Raw genomic sequence first — 23,084 nt, forward strand, 5'->3', positions numbered from 1 at the left:
CTCAATATGCCTACTGTTACCCAACATCCAAGTATGCTCTTGTCAAGAACCCCATACTCAGAAACACCTTTCTAGTTTTGGTTGCTGGTGTTAAGTATCGTGCAACACAGAATGCCATGCAGCACATGAAATCCTAAAGGTGGGTACGAATGTGTAAGCGGCTGTGTAAATGAGATAGTCTGTGGCAGTGTGTAGAGAAAAGGACAGAGTCAAGGGAGAGAGGTCACAGGTTTGAGACTAGAAGACAAACAGCTGTCTGTAAAGATTCCATTTACAGTCACTAATGTTTCTTGTTTAAACCGAAATAAATTTGGCCCCTGCACAAAAACACACTCCATCTGTCCTTCTGAAAAACTATTCTGTTTAATAGTGCATTTGATTTATGCTACAGGATGAGCAGGATTTGGAAAATATAATGAAAGGTCATCCCTTCCGCTGGGAAAACTCGGAGAGCTCCATCCTAAGCCAGCAAGGAGCCCTGATGCCAGGCTCAGACCCGAGCTCCCTCCTCTGGGCTGTGCTCTCTGCATTCACACTTGGCTGTTGAAGTCAGAGGTGGGGTCGGGAGAGGTCGGGCTGCTGGGGCCAGATGTCAGAGGTCATCGGTATAAGAGGGCAGGGCAAGCTGGCTGAGCGAGATCCTAAAAGTGTCCTTAGTTGTTAGGGGTTTAGATTAAATCACTTTCCATCACAGGAGTGGCAGGAGGAAAAGGGAGAGGAGAGGGGAGGGAACGAGACAGAGGCCAGTGCTAAATGCTTTTGATCCTTTCCCTCATGTTAGACTCACTGTCACAAAAGGGAAGAGTGAGTTCTCCACCCATATCGTCAGACTGCTCTTGGAAACTTGGTCTTGCTGCTCTAAGAGCCCTGAAGGATATACAGTCACTATAGAAAACCTCTCTTGGAATCTTCCCCCATGCCCAACAAAATAACAAATCCCTCAGCACCAGATTCCCATAATTAATGAAGTCAAAATAGCACATTCCTTATCCAAATTTAAAGCTGGATTAGAAGCAGTGGCTTTGAAATACAGCCTCCATTTCCCCTTTCTAGCAAACATGACCAAGAACATTCTTTCCACTTTCTTCTGTGCTGTCTACGCTGATTCCAATTAGAGGAATCCTTGGAATTTTATTCCTATTGTGCTTCCATCCCCACCTTGGAAATGGTGTGAGAAAATGGTCTAGTGCAAACTCCCTTCCCAAATGGAAGGAGACTGGTCCCAGAGCTTCCCTCTACTCCCAGCACTTAATCTGCTGCTTGCACCCTAATTTTTCAAGGCTGGTGTCATTCCTGGGAAAACTGACTAGGTTGCTAACCACTGTGCCAGGATGATTTGCCCAATATGCCCCATTCTCTAAGGCGAAAGGATGGAGTCGGAAGGGACACGTCCCAAATTGTTCATACTTATATAGTAAGGCAGGAGCTCTTGAAACTTAGAGGAAGTGAGGAAAACAGGCGTGTGGCTCTCTTTCACGTAGACTCTCTGATATTTAATTCAGCAGTAACTCGGAGAGAACTTTTGCTCACTCCCATTACATTCAAAGGCTTCTCTCCAGTGTGAATTCTCTGGTGGCGAACAAGAGCTGAGCTGTACCTAAAGGCTTTCCCACACTCACTACATTCATAGGGATTCTCCCCTGTGTGGATTCTTTGATGCTGAATAAGGCCTGAGCTATAGGTAAACTTCCCTCCACATTCCATACATTCATAGGGCTTCTCTCCAGTGTGGATCCTCTGGTGCTGATAGAGGTGTGAGCTCTGGCTGAAGGCCTTCCCACACTCGTTACATTCATAGGGCTTCTCTCCAGTGTGGATTCTCTGGTGATGAATAAGGGTGGAGCTCCTGCTGAAGGCCTTCCCACACTCGTTACAAGCATAGGGTTTCTCTCCAGTGTGGATTCTCTGGTGGTGAGTGAGGGTGGAGCTCCAGCTAAAGGTTTTCCCACACTCATTACATTCATAGGGTTTCTCTCCAGTGTGGATCCTCCGGTGGAGAATAAGAGCAGAGCTGCAACTGAAGGTCTTCCCACAGTCGTTACATTCATAAGGTTTCTCCCCAGTGTGGATCCTCTGATGCTGAATAAGATGTGAGCTCTGGCTGAAGGCCTTCCCACACTCACTACATTCATAGGGTTTCTCCCCGGTGTGGATTCTCTGATGCTGAATAAGGTCTGAAGTTCGATTAAAGCTCTTGCTACATTCATCACACTTATGGGGTCTGTCCCCCACAGGAAGTCTCTGCTGGGAAATAAGGTTGGAACTCACAGTGAAGCTGTTCCCCAGATCGCTGTATTTCTCACTTCTCCCTCCCACGGGGGTTCGCTTTTCCTCAACTGTCACTTGACCAAAATCCTGTATCTTCCTATTCAGTCTCTCTCCAGAGGAGCTCCCCAGCTGCCTCTTCAGACTGACTTCTTGTTCATAGGCTTCTTCAAACTTAAGACCCTGAGAAATATCCTTTTGGAATCTTCCCAATAGCACCCCGTGTGATCCTGTATCTTCAGAAATTTCTGGATCATGTTCAGTTCTGGTCTCACCATCTGGCACAATGCAAAACACAAATGTCACTTGTTCTTTGTGGGAAGAAGAATCAAAACCAGAGACAGTATAATCACATAATGTTCACAGGCTAAAAGCACATGACTCTTATCTGTGTGCAAAGAGGCCTACCCAGGCTGTACGTAGCTAAGGCAGAATAAGAGAACCGGGCCAAGGAAACAGGGAAGGAGAAAGGCAGGAAGGAAAATCGAGAAAAGAGGTGGAGGTGGAAGTATAGAGAAAGTTGGATCAGGCAGAGGCAGGGAACCAAAAACAGAAGAGACAGGACATACGGTTTAATGAAGTGACAAAGTCCTAGAGGTCAGAGACTGAAGATAACCTGGGAGATGGTGACTGCAGAACAGTTAGAGGATGAAGTGGGGAGCAGGTACAAGAAACTAACCACAGACGGTGTGAAGAAAAGTGGGAAGGTGATGAATACAAAGCGACAAGGGTGAAGCCCTGTAGCCCCAGGAGAAAAGGACACTCGGGTCTGTAGTCGTGGCACCTATATGCCAAGTCCATGGAAACAGGCCTGAGACAGAGGTCAGTCCATCTCTGGGCCCCAGGCCTAGAAAGCTGTGCTACGATGTGAGGCTATGTCAACAGTTTCCAGGTTTGCCTTCGCTATTTTCACTGCTCTGGGGTTTCGAAGGGAACTTCAGGCACAGAGGACAAGGGTAAAGGGTCCAGACTGTTAGCATTTTTAGTCTGTCAACATTGTAAGAATGAAGGCAGGGCAGTGAGTGTTAGGGACAGAAAGAGCTGTTATCTCCCTCACCTGAACAGGTACCTCTCAGGACCTCTCTGCTCAGTGCCCTTCAAACCCAGGACCCTTGGCTCTTCCTCTCACTGCAGCCCAGAGATCATGTCAAAATTCAGAAATGGGAATCCTGCTCACAGGGAAAGACATGGGACAAGGTTTATCCTGTTCATACCAAATGGCCCCAGAGCTCAATCCCAGACCCAGGATCTGCAGGGGACAGAGAGGAAATGCATGGGGAGTTCTCAAATGGGAGTCAGGAAGACCCCCTGGTCTTGCCCAGGAGAATGTCCTCACTGAAAGCAGGCGAGGGTAAAGGAATGAAGAGTCCACAGACAACAGGTTAAGAAGCTAACTGCTCCCTAATGCAAGTTGAAATTTCTACAAGAGCAGCAGTTACACTAGGTCCATCCACAAATCAACAGATCCCTAAAGGAAGTCCGACAGAGAAGGGGAGGAGCTAGACAGAGTTCCAGAATGTTCACTTGGGCACTGAGCAGTACCTCACATGTTTAGGGATCCCAATATGTAATCTTTTGGGAAAATCTCTGGGTTATATGTTAATGTTAAGTCCTAAGAATAACATGGAAAAAAGTGCCAGATTTAAAAAGAAGTATAGAATGAAAAGGCCAGGGCTCAAGTCCTGCCAGTCACTAGCAATATGACCGTATGCAAAGCATAAGATCTCTGAGCTCTCTTTCCTCGCCTATAAATGAGGCTAATTCCAGCGACCTCAACAGCTGCATCACTGTGAGGATTAAATGAGAGAGTATCTATGAACACTCTTTATGAACTGCAAATTACTGTACAAATGGGAGTTGCTACTATTGTTAGAATTTTCTGAGACTCAGTCAGTCCTTAGCTAATGATTTTCAGTGACTCAACTATTACTAGCAAACAAGGAGGCAGAGAAATGCCAAGGGAGTTTTACTGAGGAAGCATCACTCCTTACCCAGGGAGAACACGTTCCCGTAATTCTCCAGCATCACATCCCTATAGAGGTCCCTCTGAGCAGGCTCCAAACGCTTCCACTCCTTCCGGATGAAATACACAGCCACGTCCTCAAAGGTCACCAACTCCTGAAACAACATGTTCTCCCGTGCAATTTCAGGCTGCAGGATGGGACTGGCAGAGCCAAAAGCTAATCGGGATGGGGCTGAATAACGCATATTGGGAAGTGGGAGAGGAGGTCAGAGTGGAGGAGAAGAGAAGAGAGTCTGAGATAAAGCGAAGTTCCACTGTGTAGCAGGAAACGCCCACAGTCCTGACAGAGGGAATTGTAGGTTCAGGGCACTGAATGGGATGTTGCTACACAAAAAACTTCTGCAAAATGGGAAGGGAAAGAAGGATAAAGAAAAGCACAGCGTACCTGGGCCTTGGCCTTTAGCAGTGCAGCTGCCAACATCTCATCCCCCAGACTGTCCTTGTCGGAAAATGCAGGAACTTTTGAGGAAGGAAGAGCTGAGGACAATTAAAGGGTCCATGAGTCAGTCGATCTGCACTCGAGCCTCTCGACCTACAGAGAACTCACAGGTCCTGGGACAACCAAGGACCCACCCCCTCTTACATTTCTAAGTTCACTCCTTCTGCAGCTACAGGAGGTGCTTACACTTACGGCCAGCACGCTCAGCATGGGCCTTCCTGCCTGAGGAAAGACGCCCAAAGCCCTGGTGACCCAGGCTCTCTGGTCTGCCCCAGGTCCTTTTCTTTCTTTCCAGTCACTCTACTCTCCATGACATCTGCCCAGAACTACTGTTAGTGATTCGTGTATTCTCGTCCATCCTCCCAAGCCTGGCCAGAACACAGCTATCCTGTTCATGTCCCTTCCATCATTCTCCACATCTCAAACTCCTGGACAAAATTCTTGACCAGAGGAAAATGGGCTTCATCTCAGCCCTGACTGAAGACACAATGCCCACAACTGTTCTCTTTTTCTCTATCCCCAGATCAAATCTACACACTACAAATGTTTCCTGTTATCTGTGCTTGATCGTACATCTTTTCCTGTAATTCTTTTTTTTTTATTATTTATTTTGGCTCCGCCAGGTCTTTGTTGCGGCATGCGGGATCTTTAGTTGTGGCATGCGGACTTCTTAGCTGTGGCATGCGGACTCTAGTTCCCTGACCAAGGATCGACCCGGGCCCCCTGCATTGGGAGCATGGAGTCTTATCCACTGCGCCACCAAGGAAGTTCCAAGCTATACTTAACTAATGGCTTCATTCCGCCTTTCCCCACTAGGCGGGGAGCTAGTGAAAGGCAAGGACTATGTCCTATCCAGTCTGGATTCCAGAAGTTAGCCCAGCACTTGGTGAATGAGGGATTTCAACAGGTGATTGCTGAATGGCTGAATAAAAAGACGAGGGAACCCTGATTCCTTACCACTCTCAAGCAGGGCCTGAGGTTCCTGAGATACTCGATCAGCCTGAGTTTCCATGGGTCGGGCTTGAAGCTCGGATCTCTGGTCTCCTATTTGCAGAGTCAGCAAGAAGCAGGTTTTGAATGAGAATGAGGAAGCACTGTAGAAGGAAAAGTTCAAGGTTCAAAGATAATTATATATATATATATACATATTTTAAATTTTATTTAGTTTTGGCTGCATTGGGTCTTCGTTGCTGCGCGTGGGCTTTCTCTGGTTGTGGCAAGCGGGGCTACTCTTTGTTGATGTGTGCGGGCTTCTCATTGAGGTGGCTTCTCTTATTGTGGAGCACGGGCTCTAGGTGTGCGGGCTTAAGTAGTTGCAGCACGTGGGCTCAGTAGTTGTGGCTCAGCGGGCTCTAGAGCGCAGGCTCAGTAGTTGTGGTCCACGGGCTTAGTTGCTCTGCAGCATGTGGGATCTTCCTGGACCAGGGCTCGAACCCATGTCCCCTGCATTGGCAGGCGGATTCCTAACCACTGCGCCACCAAGCAAGTCCCAAAGATAATTTTTAAAAACCCTCTTGAATACAGACAGGGGAACTAGCATTTCAGTTAGTACCAGAACAGCAAAGAGGAAATGTAGCAACTGGGATTAGTCTTTTAGGTCAAAGGCCAAAGTTCCTGGGCCACATCCCACTTTAGGCTCCCCCCCAACACTGAGTGATATTTCTCACAACAAAAAATGGGGAACATGGGTGCCAAATGATGCCATTAGCAGAATGAAATATGAAGCAACTACACAAATGAAAAATATTAAAGTGAAAAAGAGTGTTACACACAGACTGCAAAATGTAAGTTATCATATCAACTTTTAAGAATACTTGGAATAATGGATAATGCTAATGTATACAGATTTTTTATTTTATTTTTGGCTGCACTGGGTCTTTGTTGCTGCACGCGGGCTTTTCTCTAGTTGAGCGCACAGGGGCTACTCTTCATTGCGGTGTACGGGCTTCTCATTGCGGCGGCTTCTCTTATTGCGGAGCATGGGCTGTAGGCGCACGGGCTTCAGTAGTTGTGGTGCGCGGGCTCAGCAGTTGTGGCTCGCAGACCCTAGAGTGCAGGCTCAGTAGTTGTGGCGCACGGGCTTAGTTGCTCCACAGCATGTGGGATCTTCCCGGACCAGGGCTCGAACCCATGTCCCCTGAATTGGCAGGCGGGTTCTTAACCACTGCGCCACCAGGGAAGCCCTATACAGATTTTTTTTAAAAACCCTCATAAATGTTAGAATTAGTAGAAGAAAAAGAAATTTACTGTGGTAAGTTTCTAGCTGTTATATTAAATGTAGATGCTATCCTTAGAGGAAGAGGGGCCATGAAAAAGCACCCAAATAAGAGAGACCATGGGGGAGTTTCCATAAGTTCTGTCTTAATTTAAAAACCCTGAGGAAACAATACCTGTCCCACAGAACCAGGGCAAATAGCTCAGATCTATTAAATTAAGATAAATTCAGGAACTCCCTGGCAATCTAGTGGTTAGGATTCGACGGTTTCACTGCTGTGGCCTGGGTTCAATCCTTGGTCAGGGAACTGATACCCCACAAGCTGTGTGGTGCGGCCAAAAAAACAAACGAACAAAAAAGATAAGTTTTCTGCTTCCAGTCTCAGTCAAAGGTGGGATGTTATTGAAGGATTTAGTCCCTTTTTGTGGTCCTTGTGTCGTCTCATCACAGGGGTGGGTGTATATATTCGCCAGGTTCTGAGAGACTAGTCCCAGTTGCTGTGTTTCCTCTCCCCAAGAAGGTAGCAGCCAACCTTCTTTTTTATCTCCCTTCTCTCATAAGAGATTTCCTTGGATCAGAATGTAAGTCCCTGAAGCAAGAACCAATGCTTTTTAAAAAGCATAAGATTATTTATTACTCCATTTTTGTCCCTACTAAGGTCCCCACTCCCCAGTTGCTGTTCTCTGTGGCTCCAGGGAATAAGATGTAACATTAGTACCTAGACTAAGGTTTGGATCTCAAATACAAGTTTGTTTTTCACAACTGAACGCTGTGGCAAGAATCAACAGATGGAGAATGGGTGCCGCAGCTGCTAGCACATCTTTACACTGAGGCAAGAACAGGGAAAACCCCTGGATTTTGTCTGCCTCCCTCTTTGTTCATTTGCTCGTGTAACAAACATTTGGTGAGTGCCAATTAACAGTGCAAAGCACTACTGGAAGGAGTTAGAAAATCAGCAATGCAAAAGGTATTTGCTTCATCATTACAGACTATTGTATTCACATTAAGGCATAAAAAGGGGAGGGGCCCTAAGTCACCCAGAGTTCAGAGAACTCTAGTCTTTGGGCAGCAAGGGGATGTAGAAGGCCCATCACCAGTGCCATTACACAGTGAAAAGCAATGAATCAGGCATAAGCCAGACCCACTGACAATCAAGGTGACACACCCTCTTGCCACCATCACCCTCTTGGCTGGGGCCCTTCAACCCTTTCTCAGAGCCAGCCATCTTTTTCTGTCAACGAACTTTACAATCTCCAGGATTGGTTATAAGCAGGCACCCCCAACAAATCCGCTCGCAGTCTAAACTCTCCTTTAGAAAAGAAGGGAAAGTAAGAGGCTCTGACTCCGGAGAAGAAAGCAACACTCCCTCCTCCCAGCTGGGTTAACCAAAGTTGGAACTCAAACGGATATTGTTGAGAACAAGTCCCCGGTGTCTGGATCAGTAAACAATGTTTCTCATAGAAAGAAAAACCTCCATTGTGCCCCAGAGCTTCAGGTCCTGGCAGGGCCCTTCCCCTGCTCCACTGCCAACCCCACTCTCTGGAGTGCACCTGGGGACTGGGAAAGATGACCTGGCAGTGAGAACAAGTCATGGAAAGCTTTACCTCCTGGATTCTTTCCTTCCTTCTCTGGAGTTGGTCTCTAAACGGCCAGAGTAGCAGTTACTGGGAACTTGGCAGCCTCTGTTCAAGTTCTTGGGAATTCTGACTTTAGTTGATGCCAATGCTGTAGGACTAAGGAAAAAAAAAAGGCATTTTAAATGTTTATGTAAACTTCACTTCTAATCTAGATATTTAGAGATAAGAGGAAAAGAGAGGGGACATACGCTAATAAATACTGATTAAGACCACAACTGGTATTTGTGTTGAACCCTTAGAGCTGAAACAGAAGTCAAGGTTCTCCAGGTCAACCTCCCACCCAGGGCAAGAAACACCTTCTCAAGTTCCTAAGGTTCTGGCAGCTAACTTGCTAGACACTCTCAGCTGCTTCAGCAGGGAGTCTGTCCCATTGCTGCACAGCTTAGCCATTAGAGAGGTCTTCGGATGGTAAACTAAAAACCTGCCCCTTGGACCTTCACCTCTCAAGAGGCTTAGTGCCCTATGGACCTTCAATGATAGAATCTTCTCCTTCCACAAAATTCTCCACCAAACACCTGAAACCAAATGATGCCCACTCCACAAACTTCTCTTCTTGGGGGTAAATACCTTCAGTTCCTCTAATTATCCCACAGACTTCAGGTTCAGCATCCTGCTTATCCTCTCCTGGAGTTTACACATGCCCTTCAGAATGGAAACACCGGTCGGTGTTCAGTCCCACTTGAAAAGCGAATCAAATCAGGGATCTATTACAACTGGAAATGGGACACAGTTGTACCACTCTACGAAAAAGACTCGATTTACTGGGCGCCAAGGGGATTATTTCTGGAATCTGAAGAGTTTTAACTGCGCACACTTCGTTGAACTCATTCTCTGGTCCTCAGACCCAGCCCAGTAAAAAATCGACCCTCTCTCGTGCCGCGGGCGCGGATAACTGTTAACTGTGTTAACATCAAATGAAAGCGTCTCGAGGAAAGACCAAGTTAGGGTCGTTGTCATCAGCTGTTTTAAAGAGAGGAACGCCTATCCAGCCGTACCAGAACTTTAAAGTACTCGAGTTGGGCGCTGTCACAGAACCATAACCGCAGCCCCTTTCCTCCCGCGACGCAGGGCCCGCTGGGGGGCGGGGTCCCTGGGGAAGCGGAGTCAGGACCAGAGCCTCCCGGCACCCTGCTCCGGGAGGGCCTGGGGACCCCGCGGGCCGCAGCGGCACGGACACCACCCCTTCCCCGGCGACCACTGCCTCCGTCCCACCGCGAGCCCCGGGGGCGGCCGGACTCACCCTGGGGGCAGGGACGGGAGATTTGGGGGGCCGGACACCGACCAGGCCCCGTCGGACCCTGTCACAGACCCACACACCGGGGACAGAACAAAGAACGGAAGTTCCCTCCGTTTCGCTTCCGGGTCGGTCCTATTCACCACCACCACCACCACCACCACCTCCCCCGGTCCCCCAACATCCACTTGTTCCTTCTAGGAAAATGGAAGGTCTTCGCCTCTCGGTGGTTTGCTGATTGGGCGCAGGGCCCCAGCACCGACGCGCCATTCCAGGCCTGCCGCACCGCCAGCTGCGACTCCTGCTGGCCAGGCCGGGTGGGGCGCCGCGCACCTGGTCCTCAGGGCGCATGCTTGGCCGGGGCGCGGAAGGCGGGGCGCAGGGGGCTGAGTGGGACCTGGCTGCGATCCCACGTGGTCTTCCGCGGGGCCGCCGAAGGCTGAGCCTTGCTCACCGTGTCCGAGGGATCTGAGTCCCAAGACGACACGCAGCAAACAGGAGGACGCTGGAAGGATTCAATATAGAACATTCACCCTTACTTGAAGTTTCCAAATAAACCAAGTTTATGCTTCCAAACAAACCAAGTTTTGTGTTTGTTTCATGTAAAAATGCCTCCTTTAAACTACTAAAATCTGAAGAAAACATTCCGGCCCATCAGAGAGTTCACATGAGCACAAAACCTGTACAAGGCAAGCAAGTAGAAAAGACTTGGGGAAGTTACCGATGTAGATCCATCCAGATCGTAGAAAACTGGTGAAGCCCCATCACTGTGAAGAAGGTGTGAAACACGTGAAATGCTTGGGGGAATGAGGAGCGAGGCTACGTGGCTCGCTCAGTTTCACTCACTTTTATGCCCTCACAGGAGGAATCCTGGTAGTGAGAGAATCAAGTCTTTCAGATGATATACAAAATGAACTCTTGTGATCTCCTGATTTCCCTTATGGTCCTGCCTCGCAGTTGATCTCAATTTTTACTGCCTCCAATATTTATAGTGCACCCATTCAGCTCTGCAACGTAACAGACCTTACTCTCCTGGGACTTCACTCTAAGGACAGTAATCTAATCAATTCCAAGAAAATACGGTAAGTGCTAAGAAAAGGTGATGAAGAGCAGGATCCTGTCCAGAGGTGAGAAGACTTTCCAGCAGTGATACAGGCTGCTGAGGGGAAGAGAGAGTGTTATCTGCACAGGCAGCAGCCAGGGCAAAGTTCCCGAGGTATGAGAACAATTCACAGGTAACAAAACTTGAGGGTGGCCTGAGAGGTGCAGGTGTATGACCCATCTCCAGTCCTTCCAGACCCCAGTGAGAATCTGAGCACATACTTGGAATAGCCAAGCCATTCAGTAGTCTCAGTTCCCCCCCTCACAAAGGCATTTTTTTCTTTTCCTCTTCTCAATACCTTATTCTTCCACTCCTCTCTCCAGGACAAGAACAGAGATGTAGGAGGAGGCAGTGGCAAGGAGAGGAGGGAAGGGTGGAGCAGAGTGATGCTCCTCAAAGTGGGATTGTATGTTTTGTAAACGTTCACCTAATGACAGTCTTCAGGAAACAGCTCTTAGATTCCCAGCACCGTCAATCCGATCAACTCTATTACTCTGGGGCCTAGAAGTCAGTTTGCAGCCGCCTGGTTTAATTCCCAGCAAGTTCTCAAAAGCCCTGCTATTAATGCTTTTCTTGAGTCTGTGGACCTAGAAGTGCCATGAGTCACGGAGGGGATACCCAAGGCAGTCCATCAAGGTGGGGAAGAAAACAAACTTCCATATAGCTTTAATCTAAAAGCAAGGAAAGAAAATAGAGTAAAAAATGTAAGCCTTGGTAAGCACAGCCACTGAGGCTTGATGGGCTCTGAGTAGTGTGTTCCTGACCTGGCTGGAGCCCGGGGCCCCCACTCGCCCCCGCCCTGCCCCTTCCTATCACCTGGGGCCAACGAAATGACCATTAAGAAGTGATGCCATGGGACTTCCCTGGTGGTCCGGTGGCTAAGGCTCTGCCCTCCCAATGCAGGGGGCCCGAGTTCCATCCCTGGTCAGGGAACTAGATCCCACATGCCACAACTAAGACCCAGCACAGCCAAATGAATAAATAAATATTAAAGTGATGAAACAGTCCATTTGTCCTAAAGTAAGCTGCAACTGTGGCTTTGCAAACAGATTAGAACAAAATTGTATCTATCTTGTCCTGTATCGCAGAAGAGACTTACACAAGAATTTATCTCTGAAGCCTAGAATTTGGCTTAGAATTGTTCATATCTCTATTTCCTCTTGAATCAGATTTGGTAGGTTAATTTCTTCTATGAATTTATCTGTTTCATCTAAAACCTCGAATCTTCCGGTATGATATTATTTGTAACATTATCTTATCTTTGAAGTATCTAATTTTGAGCAGTTTTCAAAGTATGTTCTGTGGACCTGTGTGGGTCCCTGCGACCAGGTGGTCTGGGAGGTCAAAACTGTTTTCATAAGATAGATTTTTTTGTCTTTTTCACTGTGTTGACTTTGCAGTGATGCTACAAAAGTAATGGTGGGTGAAACTGCTAATGCCTAAGCATAAATTTCAGGTAATGGCACAAAACTGAACTATTATATTCTTCATTGCCATGCATTCATAGTTTTTTTAAAAATCCAGTTTCATTTAAGAATGTCCTTGATGAAGCAGTAAAAGTATTGATTTCATTTTAAAAATAATAAGCCTTATCAGAGGTCCATAGAAGGAAGGGTACTGGTGGCTGTATGTGGGTCTCATGTCAGACTGTAGCCGTTTTCAGACAAGGATATGAGGACCTGGGGGAGGGGGCATAGGGAAGGGGGAGGGTGGAGAACACACAAATCTTCCCAAAGAGTGTGAGGACACAGCCAGTTCTGAAAGAATCAATTCCCAGATCCTTCTTTCTTTTTTTTTTTTAAGTTGTTTCAAACTAGCTTATTTAGGGGTTCCATTTTCACTCCTCAATAGATTTCATGTATTTCTCATATGCTTCTTCACTCATTAGGTCATCTAGTTCTGAAGGGTTACTGAATGTCATCTTGATCAGCCAACCATCTTCATAACAAGATTTGTTGACAAGTCCTGGATTTTCTGCTAGAGCTTCATTCATTTCTGTTACATCTCCTGATAGAGGAGAGTGGAGTTCTCTAGCAGCTTTCACACTTTCCAAAGCACCAAATTCCTCGTTTGTTCAATTTTGTCCCAACTTCAGGCAGACTACAGTAAACAACATCTCCCAAAGCTTCCTGTGCAAAATTTGATTCCCTCGGTTCCCACATCGTTTTCTGTTGTTACCCATTCATGTTTGTGAATTTACGACCCGACAGCAGAGCCGGGCCAGTGTGCCACGGCGACAGAGACGGTGCACAGGCTGCAGACCTCGGCCCTGCACAGTTCCCACAGCTTTCAGTGCCATGTTTGCCCCAGATCCTCATTTTCTATCTGTTCACGTTTAAAACTGCTCTCCTGGAAAGCATCCCAGTGGCCAGAGCACCCTCTTTCTCGGTCACCTTCCCCACCTGGCAGAAGATAGGCTTCTCGCCCCCAAATCTTGCAATGGTGCATTGCCTTCAGGGTGTCAAAACTTCTGGGGTACCAAACAAAAGGATTCTTTGGGAATCTTGCGGCCAATATATATATATTTTATTATTGGAATAAAATTGCTTTACAATGTTGAGTTAGTTTCTGCTGTACAATGAAGTGAATCAGCTATATGTATACCTACATCCCCTCCCTCCTACCCCCCCACCCATCCCACCCATCTAGGTGGTCACAGAGCACCAAGCTGAGCCCCCTGTGCTATACAGCAGTTTCCCACTAGCTATTTTACACATGGTAGTGTATATATGTCAATCCTAATCTCCCAATTTATCCCACCCTCTCCTTCCCCCACTGTGTCCACACACCCATTCTCTACGTCTGTGTCTGTATTCCTGCCCTACACATAGGTTCACCTGTACCATTTTTCTAGATTCCATATATATGCGTTAATATGTGATACTTGTTTTTCTTTTTCTGGCTTACTTCACTCTGTATGACAGACTCTAAGTCCATCCACATCTCTACAAATGACCCAATTTCGTTCCTTTTTATGGCTGAGTAATATTCCATTGTATATATGTACCACATCTTCTTTATCCATTCATTTGTACTTGGACATTTAGGTTGCTTCCATGTCCTGGCTATTGTAAATAGTGCTGCAATGAACATTGGGGTACATGTGTGCTTTTGAATTATGGTTTTCTCAGGGTATATGCCCAGTAGGGGGATTGCTGGTTCATACGGTAGTTCTATTTTTAGTTTTTTAAGGAACCTCCATACTGTTCTCCATAGTGGCTGTATCAATTTACATTCCCACCAACAGTGCGAAAGGGTTCCCTTTTCTCCACACCCTCTCCAGCATATATTGTTTGTAGATTTTTGATGATGGCCATTCTGACCGGTGTGAGGTGATACCTCACTGTAGTTTTGATTTGCATTTCTCTAATAACTAGTGATGTTGAGCATCTTTTCATATGCCTCTTGGCCATCTGTATGTCTTCCTTGGTGAAATGTCTATTTAGGTCTTCCACCCATTTTTTAATCGGGTTGTTTGTTTTTTTGATATTGAGTTCCATGAGCTGTCTGTATATTTTGGAGATTAATCCTTTGTCCTTTGCTTCATTGGCAAATATTTTCTCCCATTCTGAGGGTTGTCTTTTCATCTTGTTTATGGTTTCCTTTGCTGTGCAAAAGTTTTTAAGTTTCATTAGGTCCCATTTGTTTGTTTTTATTTTCATTACTCTAGGAGGTGGGTCAAAAAAGATCTTGCTGTGGTTTATGTCAAAGAGCATTTTTCCTATGTTTTCCTCTAAGAGTTTTATAGTGTCTGGCCTTACATTTAGGTCTTTAATTCATTTGGAATTTATTTTTTGTGTATGGTGTTAGGTAGTGTTCTAATTTCATTCTTTTACATATAGCTGTCCAGTTTTCCCAGCACCACTTATTGAAGAGGCTGTCTTTTCTCCATTGTATGTTCTTGCCTTTGTCATAAATTAGGTGACCATATGTGTGTGGGTTTACCTCTGGGCTTTCTATCTTGTACCATTGGTCTATATTTCTGTTTTTGTGCCAGTACCATACTGTCTTGATTACTGTAGCTTTGTAGTATAGTTTGAAGTCGGGGAGCCTGAGTCCCCCAGCTCTGTTTTTCTTTCTCAGGATTGCTTTGGCTATTTGGGGTCTTTTGTGTTTCTATACAAATTGTTAAATATTTTGTTCTAATTCTGTGAAGAATGCCATTGGTAGTTTGATAGGGATTGCATTGAATCTGTAGATTGCTTTGGGTAGTATAGTCATTTTCACAATATTGATTCTTCCAATCCAAGAACATGGTGTATTTCTCCATCCGTTTATGTCATCTTTGATTTCTTTCATCAATGTTTTATAGTTTTCTGAATACAAGTCTTTTGCCTCCTTAGGTAGGTTTATTCTTAGGTATTTTATTCTTTTTCTTGGTACCCCAAAACTTCTGGGGTACCAAACAAAAGGATTCATTGGGAACCTTGCTGCCAATATCAAGTAGGTGAATAAGTCCTTTGTGATTCAAGTGATTTCCTATTATTTCCCTCCAAAAAAAATGAGAGGAGGCCAAGGCCATCGCTGGTGATAGATCACAATATGATTTTGGCAGATAAAATTGACATTGTTATAACTATATTCCTTTCACCACTCATCTCACTTAAGTAGGGAATTCCCTGGCGGTCCAGTGGTTAGGACTCGGCGGTTTCACTGCTGGGGCCCAGGTTCCATCCCTGGTCGGGGAACTAAGATCCCACAAGCTGTGCGGGGCACGGCCTAAATTAATTAATTAATTAAAAACCAAAAGTAGCAGGGCGATCAGCTCCGTACTTTGCGATGACCTAGAGGGTGGGATAGGGAGGATGGGAGGGAGGCTCAAGAGGGAGGGGATATGGGGACATATGTATGCATATGGCTGATTCACTTTGGTGTAGAACAAAAACTAACACAGTATTGTGAAGCAGTTATACCCAAATAAAGATCTATTAAAAAAAAAAAACCCAAAGTAGTAATAGACATAATATTTCATTCCAGTAATAAGTAATGCCCATCTATTGAGAAAAACAAGACAGTTCCCTCCATCTCACTGAGATAAATTCTAATAAAAATAACTTTTTGTTACTCATAGATCAGATTTGTTATACATTTCTTTTTTTTTTTAATATTTAAGTTTTGGCTGCATCGGGTCTTAGTTGCGGCATACAGGATCTTTTGTTGCGGTGCACGGGCTTCTCTCTAGTTGTGACACACAGGGTCATTAGTTGCAGCAGGTGCGTAAGCTCCAGAGCAAGGGGGCTCAGTAGTTGTGGCACTCGGGCTGTAGGGCGCAAGGGCTTAGTTGCTCTGTGGCATGTGGGATCTTAGTTCCCCAACCAGGGATAGAACCCAAGTCGTCTGCATTGCAAGGTGGATTCTTAACTACTGGACCGCCAGGGAAGTCCCTATTGTACATTTCTATTTTGATCAATTGTAAAGTCCTACTTATCATGATAACCCAATCCAGGAGAAATTTTTTAAAATACTTAAAGCCTTATATTCACGGAAAACTTTAATTAAATTTCAGTTTATATACAATTTTTTTGCAGAGAATTATGGTAAGTCGATCAGTTATCAGTAGGTACCAATCTTGTTTCATCTGCAGTCCCACTCGTCCTCCTCCTGATTATTTTGAAGCAAATCCCAGATATAACATCATTTTTTGTGTAAATATTATTTTTCACACTTAAAAAAAAATTGAAGTAGAGTTACAATATTATATGAGTTTCAGGTGTACATTATAGTAATTCAGTATTTTTATGTAAATATTTATTTTACAGAATAATTACAGTATAATTGCCCATATGATAAGGACTCATGAAACATAGAACTATGAAACCAAACCTCTGAAGGACAGAATCGCCCCCAGCTGAGAACCACTGGGTTAGGGTGAAAAGGTCTCTCCCTGAGATTAGTTAGGATGGCTGCCTTCCTTCAGAGAACTGGTGAGGCTGGGGAAGGGCACCTTGGCTCTGGAAGTAGCAGCTGGAGCCGAGTACCAGATTCCATCACCACACTCCAAACGTGGCTTTGGGAATAGCGTTGTTTCTCATGTAGTTTGTCTCCTTTGAGAGAGATTCAACCAAGTTCCTCAGCTGACTGAGCTCAAGCTGCAGTCCCATCCCTGAGGGACAATTGACAAGGAAGCTGCCCCATCTTTTCTGCTCCAGGGCAACCTGGCTCCCAGGATGTAGAAAAAAGGTTTTAGCCTATTTGTCTGAGAGCTGCCTTCATCCAGTGACACACTGTGGAAAGAGCTGGCCTGCAAAAGCTGCTGCCCTCAGGGTAAGACCCTGTGCCAGGCCCCAAGGCCAGCCTGGGAGCAAGGACTTCCACTCCACCCTTGTGCTCAGGAACCACCACCAGGCCAGTTTCTTCCCATCACCTGGCCCCTCCTGTCCAACATCTCAATATAGGACCCAAGAGGACTCAAGACAGGTGTCTAGGGAATTACCTGGTGGTCCAGTGGTTAGGACTCCACACTTCCATTGCAGGGGGCACAGGTTCGATCCCTCAGGGAACTAAGATCCTGCATGCCCCGGTGGCTTGGCCAAAAAGAAAAAAAAATTAAATTAAATTAAAAATAAATAAATAAAAATAAAATGCTGCTTCTTTAAAAAAAAAAAAAATACAGGGTCTAAGTACTCGGGCATCCGGGACAGTGGAAGGGAGCAGGCTTGAAGCTCTGGAGAGGGACAGACAGGACATCTGGATGTCCTTCTATTCCAGCTCTGTGCGTGTGAGCATTCTTAGGGGATCCACCTGGACCCCAAACTGAATTAGAGGGGCATTCTAGTTAGTTTTTAGTGGTTATTGGAAACAGATGCATGATTCTATAGTTCTCTTTCACCTTTACATCCAGTGTCCTAAGATTCTGTACGGGGATGGCATTTTTTCTTCACATCCCTGGAATAAGAGAGCCCCCTTAATCCTGTCTTTTGGTCAGAACTGCTGTGCTAATCCCGTTGGATCACCACTTTACACCGCACAGCCCAGGGCAACAGCGGCTCTGGGGCATCCAGCTGTAAGCGTTTCCTGCTCAGTAACTGGAAGTTCCTGGCCTCAGGGAGGTGTTAGCGCTGCAATCCGGTGCTTCATCGCGCGTGTAATTTAGCCTCTCCAGGGTAACTCGTGCAAAGAAGGGGAAGGAGGGTGATGAAGGGCCCCGGACAGCACGCAGAATCCGAAGGCAGGATCCTTTTCAGAGTTGGGAACTCAAGGAACTTTAAGGGAAGCAGGCGCTCCCTAAGCGATCTGACCCAGCTTCCTCCTCTGTGGGTCGATTCCATTCTCCTCTCTACAGCCCACTCCGCTTACTCATGCGCATGCGCACAGGACCCCAGGATTAGTTAGGCGTCTCAGCCACCGTTTCTTGTCCGTACTGAAGGCTTCTCTGAGGCCAGAGGAAGGGAGATAATGTGCTTTTACATCCAGGAGTGAGTCCCATTGGTGGCCACAGGACAGGAAGGCCTCTGTTGGGAGGTCAGCTCAATTGTCAGTTATTTTCAGCGGTGGCAAAAATTCATATGGGTTTTTTGCAAAAGAAGTTTTCAATTTTGGATAAGTAGCCAGATTCCCTGGATGGCACATGCTATGAACGGCTATGGCTGGGCTGGAGCCCAGAGTCTGTCTGCTTCCCGTGGGTGGAGGGCGGGTGTCCTGCACCCGCGCCCGGCAGGTCATCTCCCAGGGGCCGCCACACTTGACTGCGGCCCTTCCGTTTATCTCCACGGCCGCTGCTTGTTCCAGTAAGGCCTGCCTGTAGCCCTCGAGTCGTGACTGGCTCCCGCAAGATGTTCCGATGAAACTCCAGGTAAGATTCATCCTCTGAAACTACAGGTGAGGAGATGGAGAGAGATGTATATAACAATCTCTAGGATTGTTAGAGATCAGGAAGTCGACGTAAGTTGTACCAAAGAACCTGTATTTCCTGGTAAGCAGGAGGCAGGGTGAGAGTGGAGGGGTCAGGGTTGAGGAAAAAGGGGCTTCCGACCAGGTGCCCAGCCTGGGTGCCTGGGACGAGTTACAGGTGATCAGAGACTCCTCGGCACTTGGATGGCCAGCAGGCTGCGTGGTTTTAGGGTGGCGTCGTCGCAAACGGGGAGTAGGAGGTTGGTATATGGGAGATTTCACAGAGGTAAAACCAAGAGCGCTTGGCAAAGGATTAAAACGCCCAGAACGAGGGACCCAGAGGACTAGAAGAGATGATAATTTTTTGACCTTCACTGCGTTGGGATCCACTCAGAGTCTTCTAGTTCCCTGCAACATTTGAATACTAGTCACTCTCTTTTTCTGGATTGTAACTCCCAGGGGAGAGACATGTGGGCAAATTTATCTTAGCTACCCCCACAGAGCCTTAATCAATTAGAAAATTAATGCTGCTTTATTTCTAGATTAAACTCTTCTGGCCACCTCCAGGCCTGCATGAAGGGTGAATGTGTATCCTCTCTTGGCTTATCTTCCTGGATAAAGAGCTCAGTGGGGTGTGTGTGTGTGTGTGTGTGTGTGTGTGTGTGTGTGTGTGGCGTTCCGGGGGGTGGGGGGTAGGAAGTGCCCAGGAGATGTGGCCTGCCCACAGCTGACTAGCATGTTGTGTGTTCCAGGAGCGTACTCGAGGCCGGAACCATAGGATTCTATGAACTGAAACTGGCCAGCTCGTCCTCTCTTCCCGCCACATGGGGGGCTGCCACAAGTGACCCAGGGGGCCTGTGCAGCCCCAGCCCAATAACAAGGCCACTTGTTTTCATCAATGTGGGTTTGGAGGGGGCAGTCATGGTGGCCTTGTGGGTCATCACCCCTCTGTGCAAGGCAAGGGTGTCCGGACAGGTCACCTTTCAGGCCACTGGCTTATGCCATTGCTGCCTAAGCCAGTGGCCTGAGTATCTGCTGGGCTGGGCTCACAACCCAGCCGCAGTACCTGGCTCCTGGTAGTCAGGTCAGGGTGCTCAGCACAGGGGTGGGCAAGGTCCTAAGGACTGCAGGGTGAAATGCAACAACATGCATGGGTGCAGAAAGAAAGGGGCCACCTGGGCTGGGGCATTTACAGGAGGCCAGGAGGTACCAACCCTCCATGCAAGGGAAGGGACAGCAGTGAATCGTGGGTGCTGACCCTGGAGTGCGAGGCCCAAGAAGGAGAAGCCTGAGGGTTCAGTTTCCCCTCTGCCGCCTCCACCATGCCCTGCAGGTTAGCTTTCCCCGCTGCCCTGCAGCTCAGCTGGAGGATTAGTGGGGTCTCCTGCTGGTGGTTATTGTTGTCCCTGGCAAATGTGTTAGATTTCTTGGTCCTTGTTCCTGTAGGGGAAGAGGTGTCTGAATTCAACTGATGCTTCTGCACCTGTATACGTAGCAGGAATTGATGGCTTATATGCTTGCACTTTTCCAGTCCCTTAAGTGTTAGAGGGAATTTTCCCATTCAGGGACTGCTGTATGTAGAGGATGACAGTGGAACACAGAGATCACGCCTCAACCCTCCTTCCTTCCACCTCCGATGGTCCAACAGAAACAATAAAGACTGTGAAGCAAGAAAGGGAAATCACAGCTTTTCTTAAAAACGGGATTGCTGCCTGTGCTCTCAGAGAGGCCCCTCTCGCTGCAACAGCGCCACCTGCTGACACAGCCACAAGGTACCTCTGCCACTGAAGAACTCCAGACCCAGGAGGCTTTGTAGCTCTCCAGCTTGATACCCCATTTTCGGATGAGTCAAGTCGAACCTGACAGTTAACAAGATGGGAAGAGCCTAAGAGGCCTCGCTAAGTCAAATAGAAATGGTATATTTAAAAGCGCAGTCAGCCTGGCCCTTGAGGGATTTTACATGAAAAAGTGGCAGCTACTTACCTTGGGAGAAACCACCTGAAACAAGGTCCTGATTCTGGGGCCCTCATGTGTCACAGGTTCCCTTAAATGCCCGGCCTTGGTCCACTGATGACTTAGCCAAGGTGAAACCTGATGGGTGCGTTGGGTGGCCACTGCCATCCAGCCTCATGGCCAGCTACGTAAAACCGAAAGTGGATGTCACGATGGGCAGAAGTCAAGGCCATTCTCATCCTGAGTCTGGCCAGCACTCCCCTTGATGAACCTTGTTACATTTTACTGACTTGGGCTACTAGCCAATGACCTGGCTGCTTGGTTCACTTGGAAGAGGACAGATATGGAGAATTAAAGACACACCCTTGGGGCGGTAAACTATGGAATCACACCTTGGTCCTATCTGACAGATGGGTCATTCATGTGGATGCCCAGAGTGGGCACCTGGTCTCTAAGACTCCCTGGCTGTTGATCAAGCCTGCACCGCCCAGAAGCTCCCTCCTGTTCCTGGTAAACTGACTCTATCGAACCTTTAACACCTGCTATGGGCTCTCTTGATGCTGGTGTCCCTGTTCCAGGCCAGTCGGCTGACTCAGGCCACATCATTATAGCCCTTGAAACTGTGTTATGTTTTAGGCTTTGCAGATCCTCTACAGTCTGATATTGATGCACCTTCTGTTACAAAAGCCACTCACCGGGGGCCAATAGTCAAGGTGTTGGATGGACATTCCACACTCCCTACCACCCACAGCATCTGGGTACCACGCACTGGAATGACCTCTTTCAAGTCAGCTCTACTACCCTCACTTCCTTCTGGTCCACACACTGTAGTAAGGCAGCCTGGTCACTGAATGTGGCTGTCCCTTCTTGGTTGGCCATCTCTTGGGTAATGATCAGGATGAAAGGGATGGGGGGCTTTCTAGACTTATTTTGAAAATCCAAGAGTCTGCCCTGACCACTTGTTGGTATGGCATTTCTTTTCTTTCCCCTAATAGCTACCCTAGGCCAGCCTGGCTGGTAGACTCTCTTGAGTACAGCCCAGCCAAAAGGGAGCCTAGAGAATTCCAGCTTAATTCTGGCCCAGCCATCAGGATTCTCTTGTTGGATTGATGTGGTTCTAGATCATGTGACTGAGGACACTGCTCTCTCCAGCTCCCCTATAGTGGCTCACACTTGCTGTGGCAGGCTAGACAGTGGCCCCAAGATTTCTGGGTCCTAATCCTTGGAACCTGTGAAGGGGATTTTGCAGATATGATTAAGTTAAGAATCTTCAGATAGGGAGATTATCCTGGATTATCCCAGTGGGCACTAAATGTAATCCCAAGTGTCCTTATAAGAGGGAGGTAGAGACAGATTTTACAACAGAGGGCAATACGATAATGGGAATAGAAGGACAAAGAGAGAGATTTGAAGACGCTGCTAAAATACTGGATTTGAAGACGAGGAAGAAGCCATGAACTAAGAAATGTAAGGAATGCAGTTCTAGAAACTGGAAAAGACATCAAAAGGGATTCTCCCCTAGAAGGAATGTGGCCCTGCAGACACTTTGGTTTCAGATCAGTGGAAACTATTTCAGACCTCTGACCCCCAGAACTGTAAGACAATAAATGTGTGATGTTTTAAGCCACGAAGTCTGTGGTAATTTATTTCAGCAACGATGGGAAACAAATACATGTGCCACGGTGGCCAGAGTAATGGGTCTTTGTAAATTTTGTAAAAATGCCTCGTCACTCACACCTGACCCTTCTGAACAAAAGGTCTGGAAATAGGGGATAATTGGAGAAAAGGAGAAGCCATAGTTACTGGGATGTGACATCCACCACCATCCATAGTTACTTTTTCTTGTGATGAGAACTTTTAAGATGTACTCTCGGGAATTCCCTGGTGGTCGAGTGGTTAGGACTCTGCGCGTTCACTGCCGGGGGCCCGGGTTCAATCCCTAGTCAGGGAACTAAGATCCCACAAGCTGCTTAGTGTGGCAAAAAAAATTAAAAAATAAAGGTGTACTCTCTTAGCAGCTTTCACATATGTGCCTTCTTTGCAGGCTCTCTGAGCAGACCCTCTGCTCTATTCCCCACCAGCCCAGTCACCTCCACTCTGTCTGTGGAAGGAAAAGTTAACAAAACAACAAAGTGATACAGTATGTTTAGTTTTGTTGGAAGGGAAAAAAAGAACAGTGGGATAGCTGCTTTAACACCATCATTTCAACCTGAGGTTTTAATGGTAGTTTTTTGTGTTTTTTTTTTTAATTTATAGTTTTGGCTGTGTTGGGTCTTCGTTGCTGCGCGCGGGCTTTCTCTAGTTGGGGCTACTCTTCGTCGTGGTGCGCAGGCTTCTCATGGCGGTGGCTTCGCTTGTTGCAGAGCACGGGCTCTCGAGGCGCACC

At 46.9% G+C, this 23,084-nt stretch overlaps 1 protein-coding gene and 1 long non-coding RNA gene across 2 annotated transcripts; one reads left to right on the forward strand and one right to left on the reverse strand.

Moving 5' to 3' along the window:
• Positions 1-339: 339 nt before the first annotated feature.
• On the reverse strand, positions 340-10,123 carry ZNF3 (zinc finger protein 3). Its single transcript, XM_067705670.1, has 6 exons — positions 9,820-10,123; positions 8,547-8,675; positions 5,685-5,821; positions 4,674-4,765; positions 4,257-4,383; positions 340-2,543 (listed from the first exon to the last, which is right to left on the reverse strand). Exons 3-6 carry the CDS (start codon positions 5,737-5,739, stop codon positions 1,474-1,476), a joined length of 1,344 nt encoding a protein of 447 aa, XP_067561771.1. The 5' UTR covers positions 5,740-5,821; positions 8,547-8,675; positions 9,820-10,123; the 3' UTR covers positions 340-1,473.
• Positions 10,124-15,762: 5,639 nt separating this feature from the next.
• Positions 15,763-22,323, forward strand: LOC137206693 (uncharacterized). The gene is made up of 2 exons (XR_010934804.1): positions 15,763-18,707; positions 20,192-22,323. It is a non-coding gene; the product is annotated as an uncharacterized lncRNA (long non-coding RNA).
• The last annotated feature ends 761 nt before the right edge of the window (positions 22,324-23,084 follow it).

This window comes from Pseudorca crassidens, chromosome 15 (assembly GCF_039906515.1).
Source record: "Pseudorca crassidens isolate mPseCra1 chromosome 15, mPseCra1.hap1, whole genome shotgun sequence".
Classification (NCBI taxonomy): Eukaryota; Metazoa; Chordata; class Mammalia; order Artiodactyla; family Delphinidae; genus Pseudorca; species Pseudorca crassidens.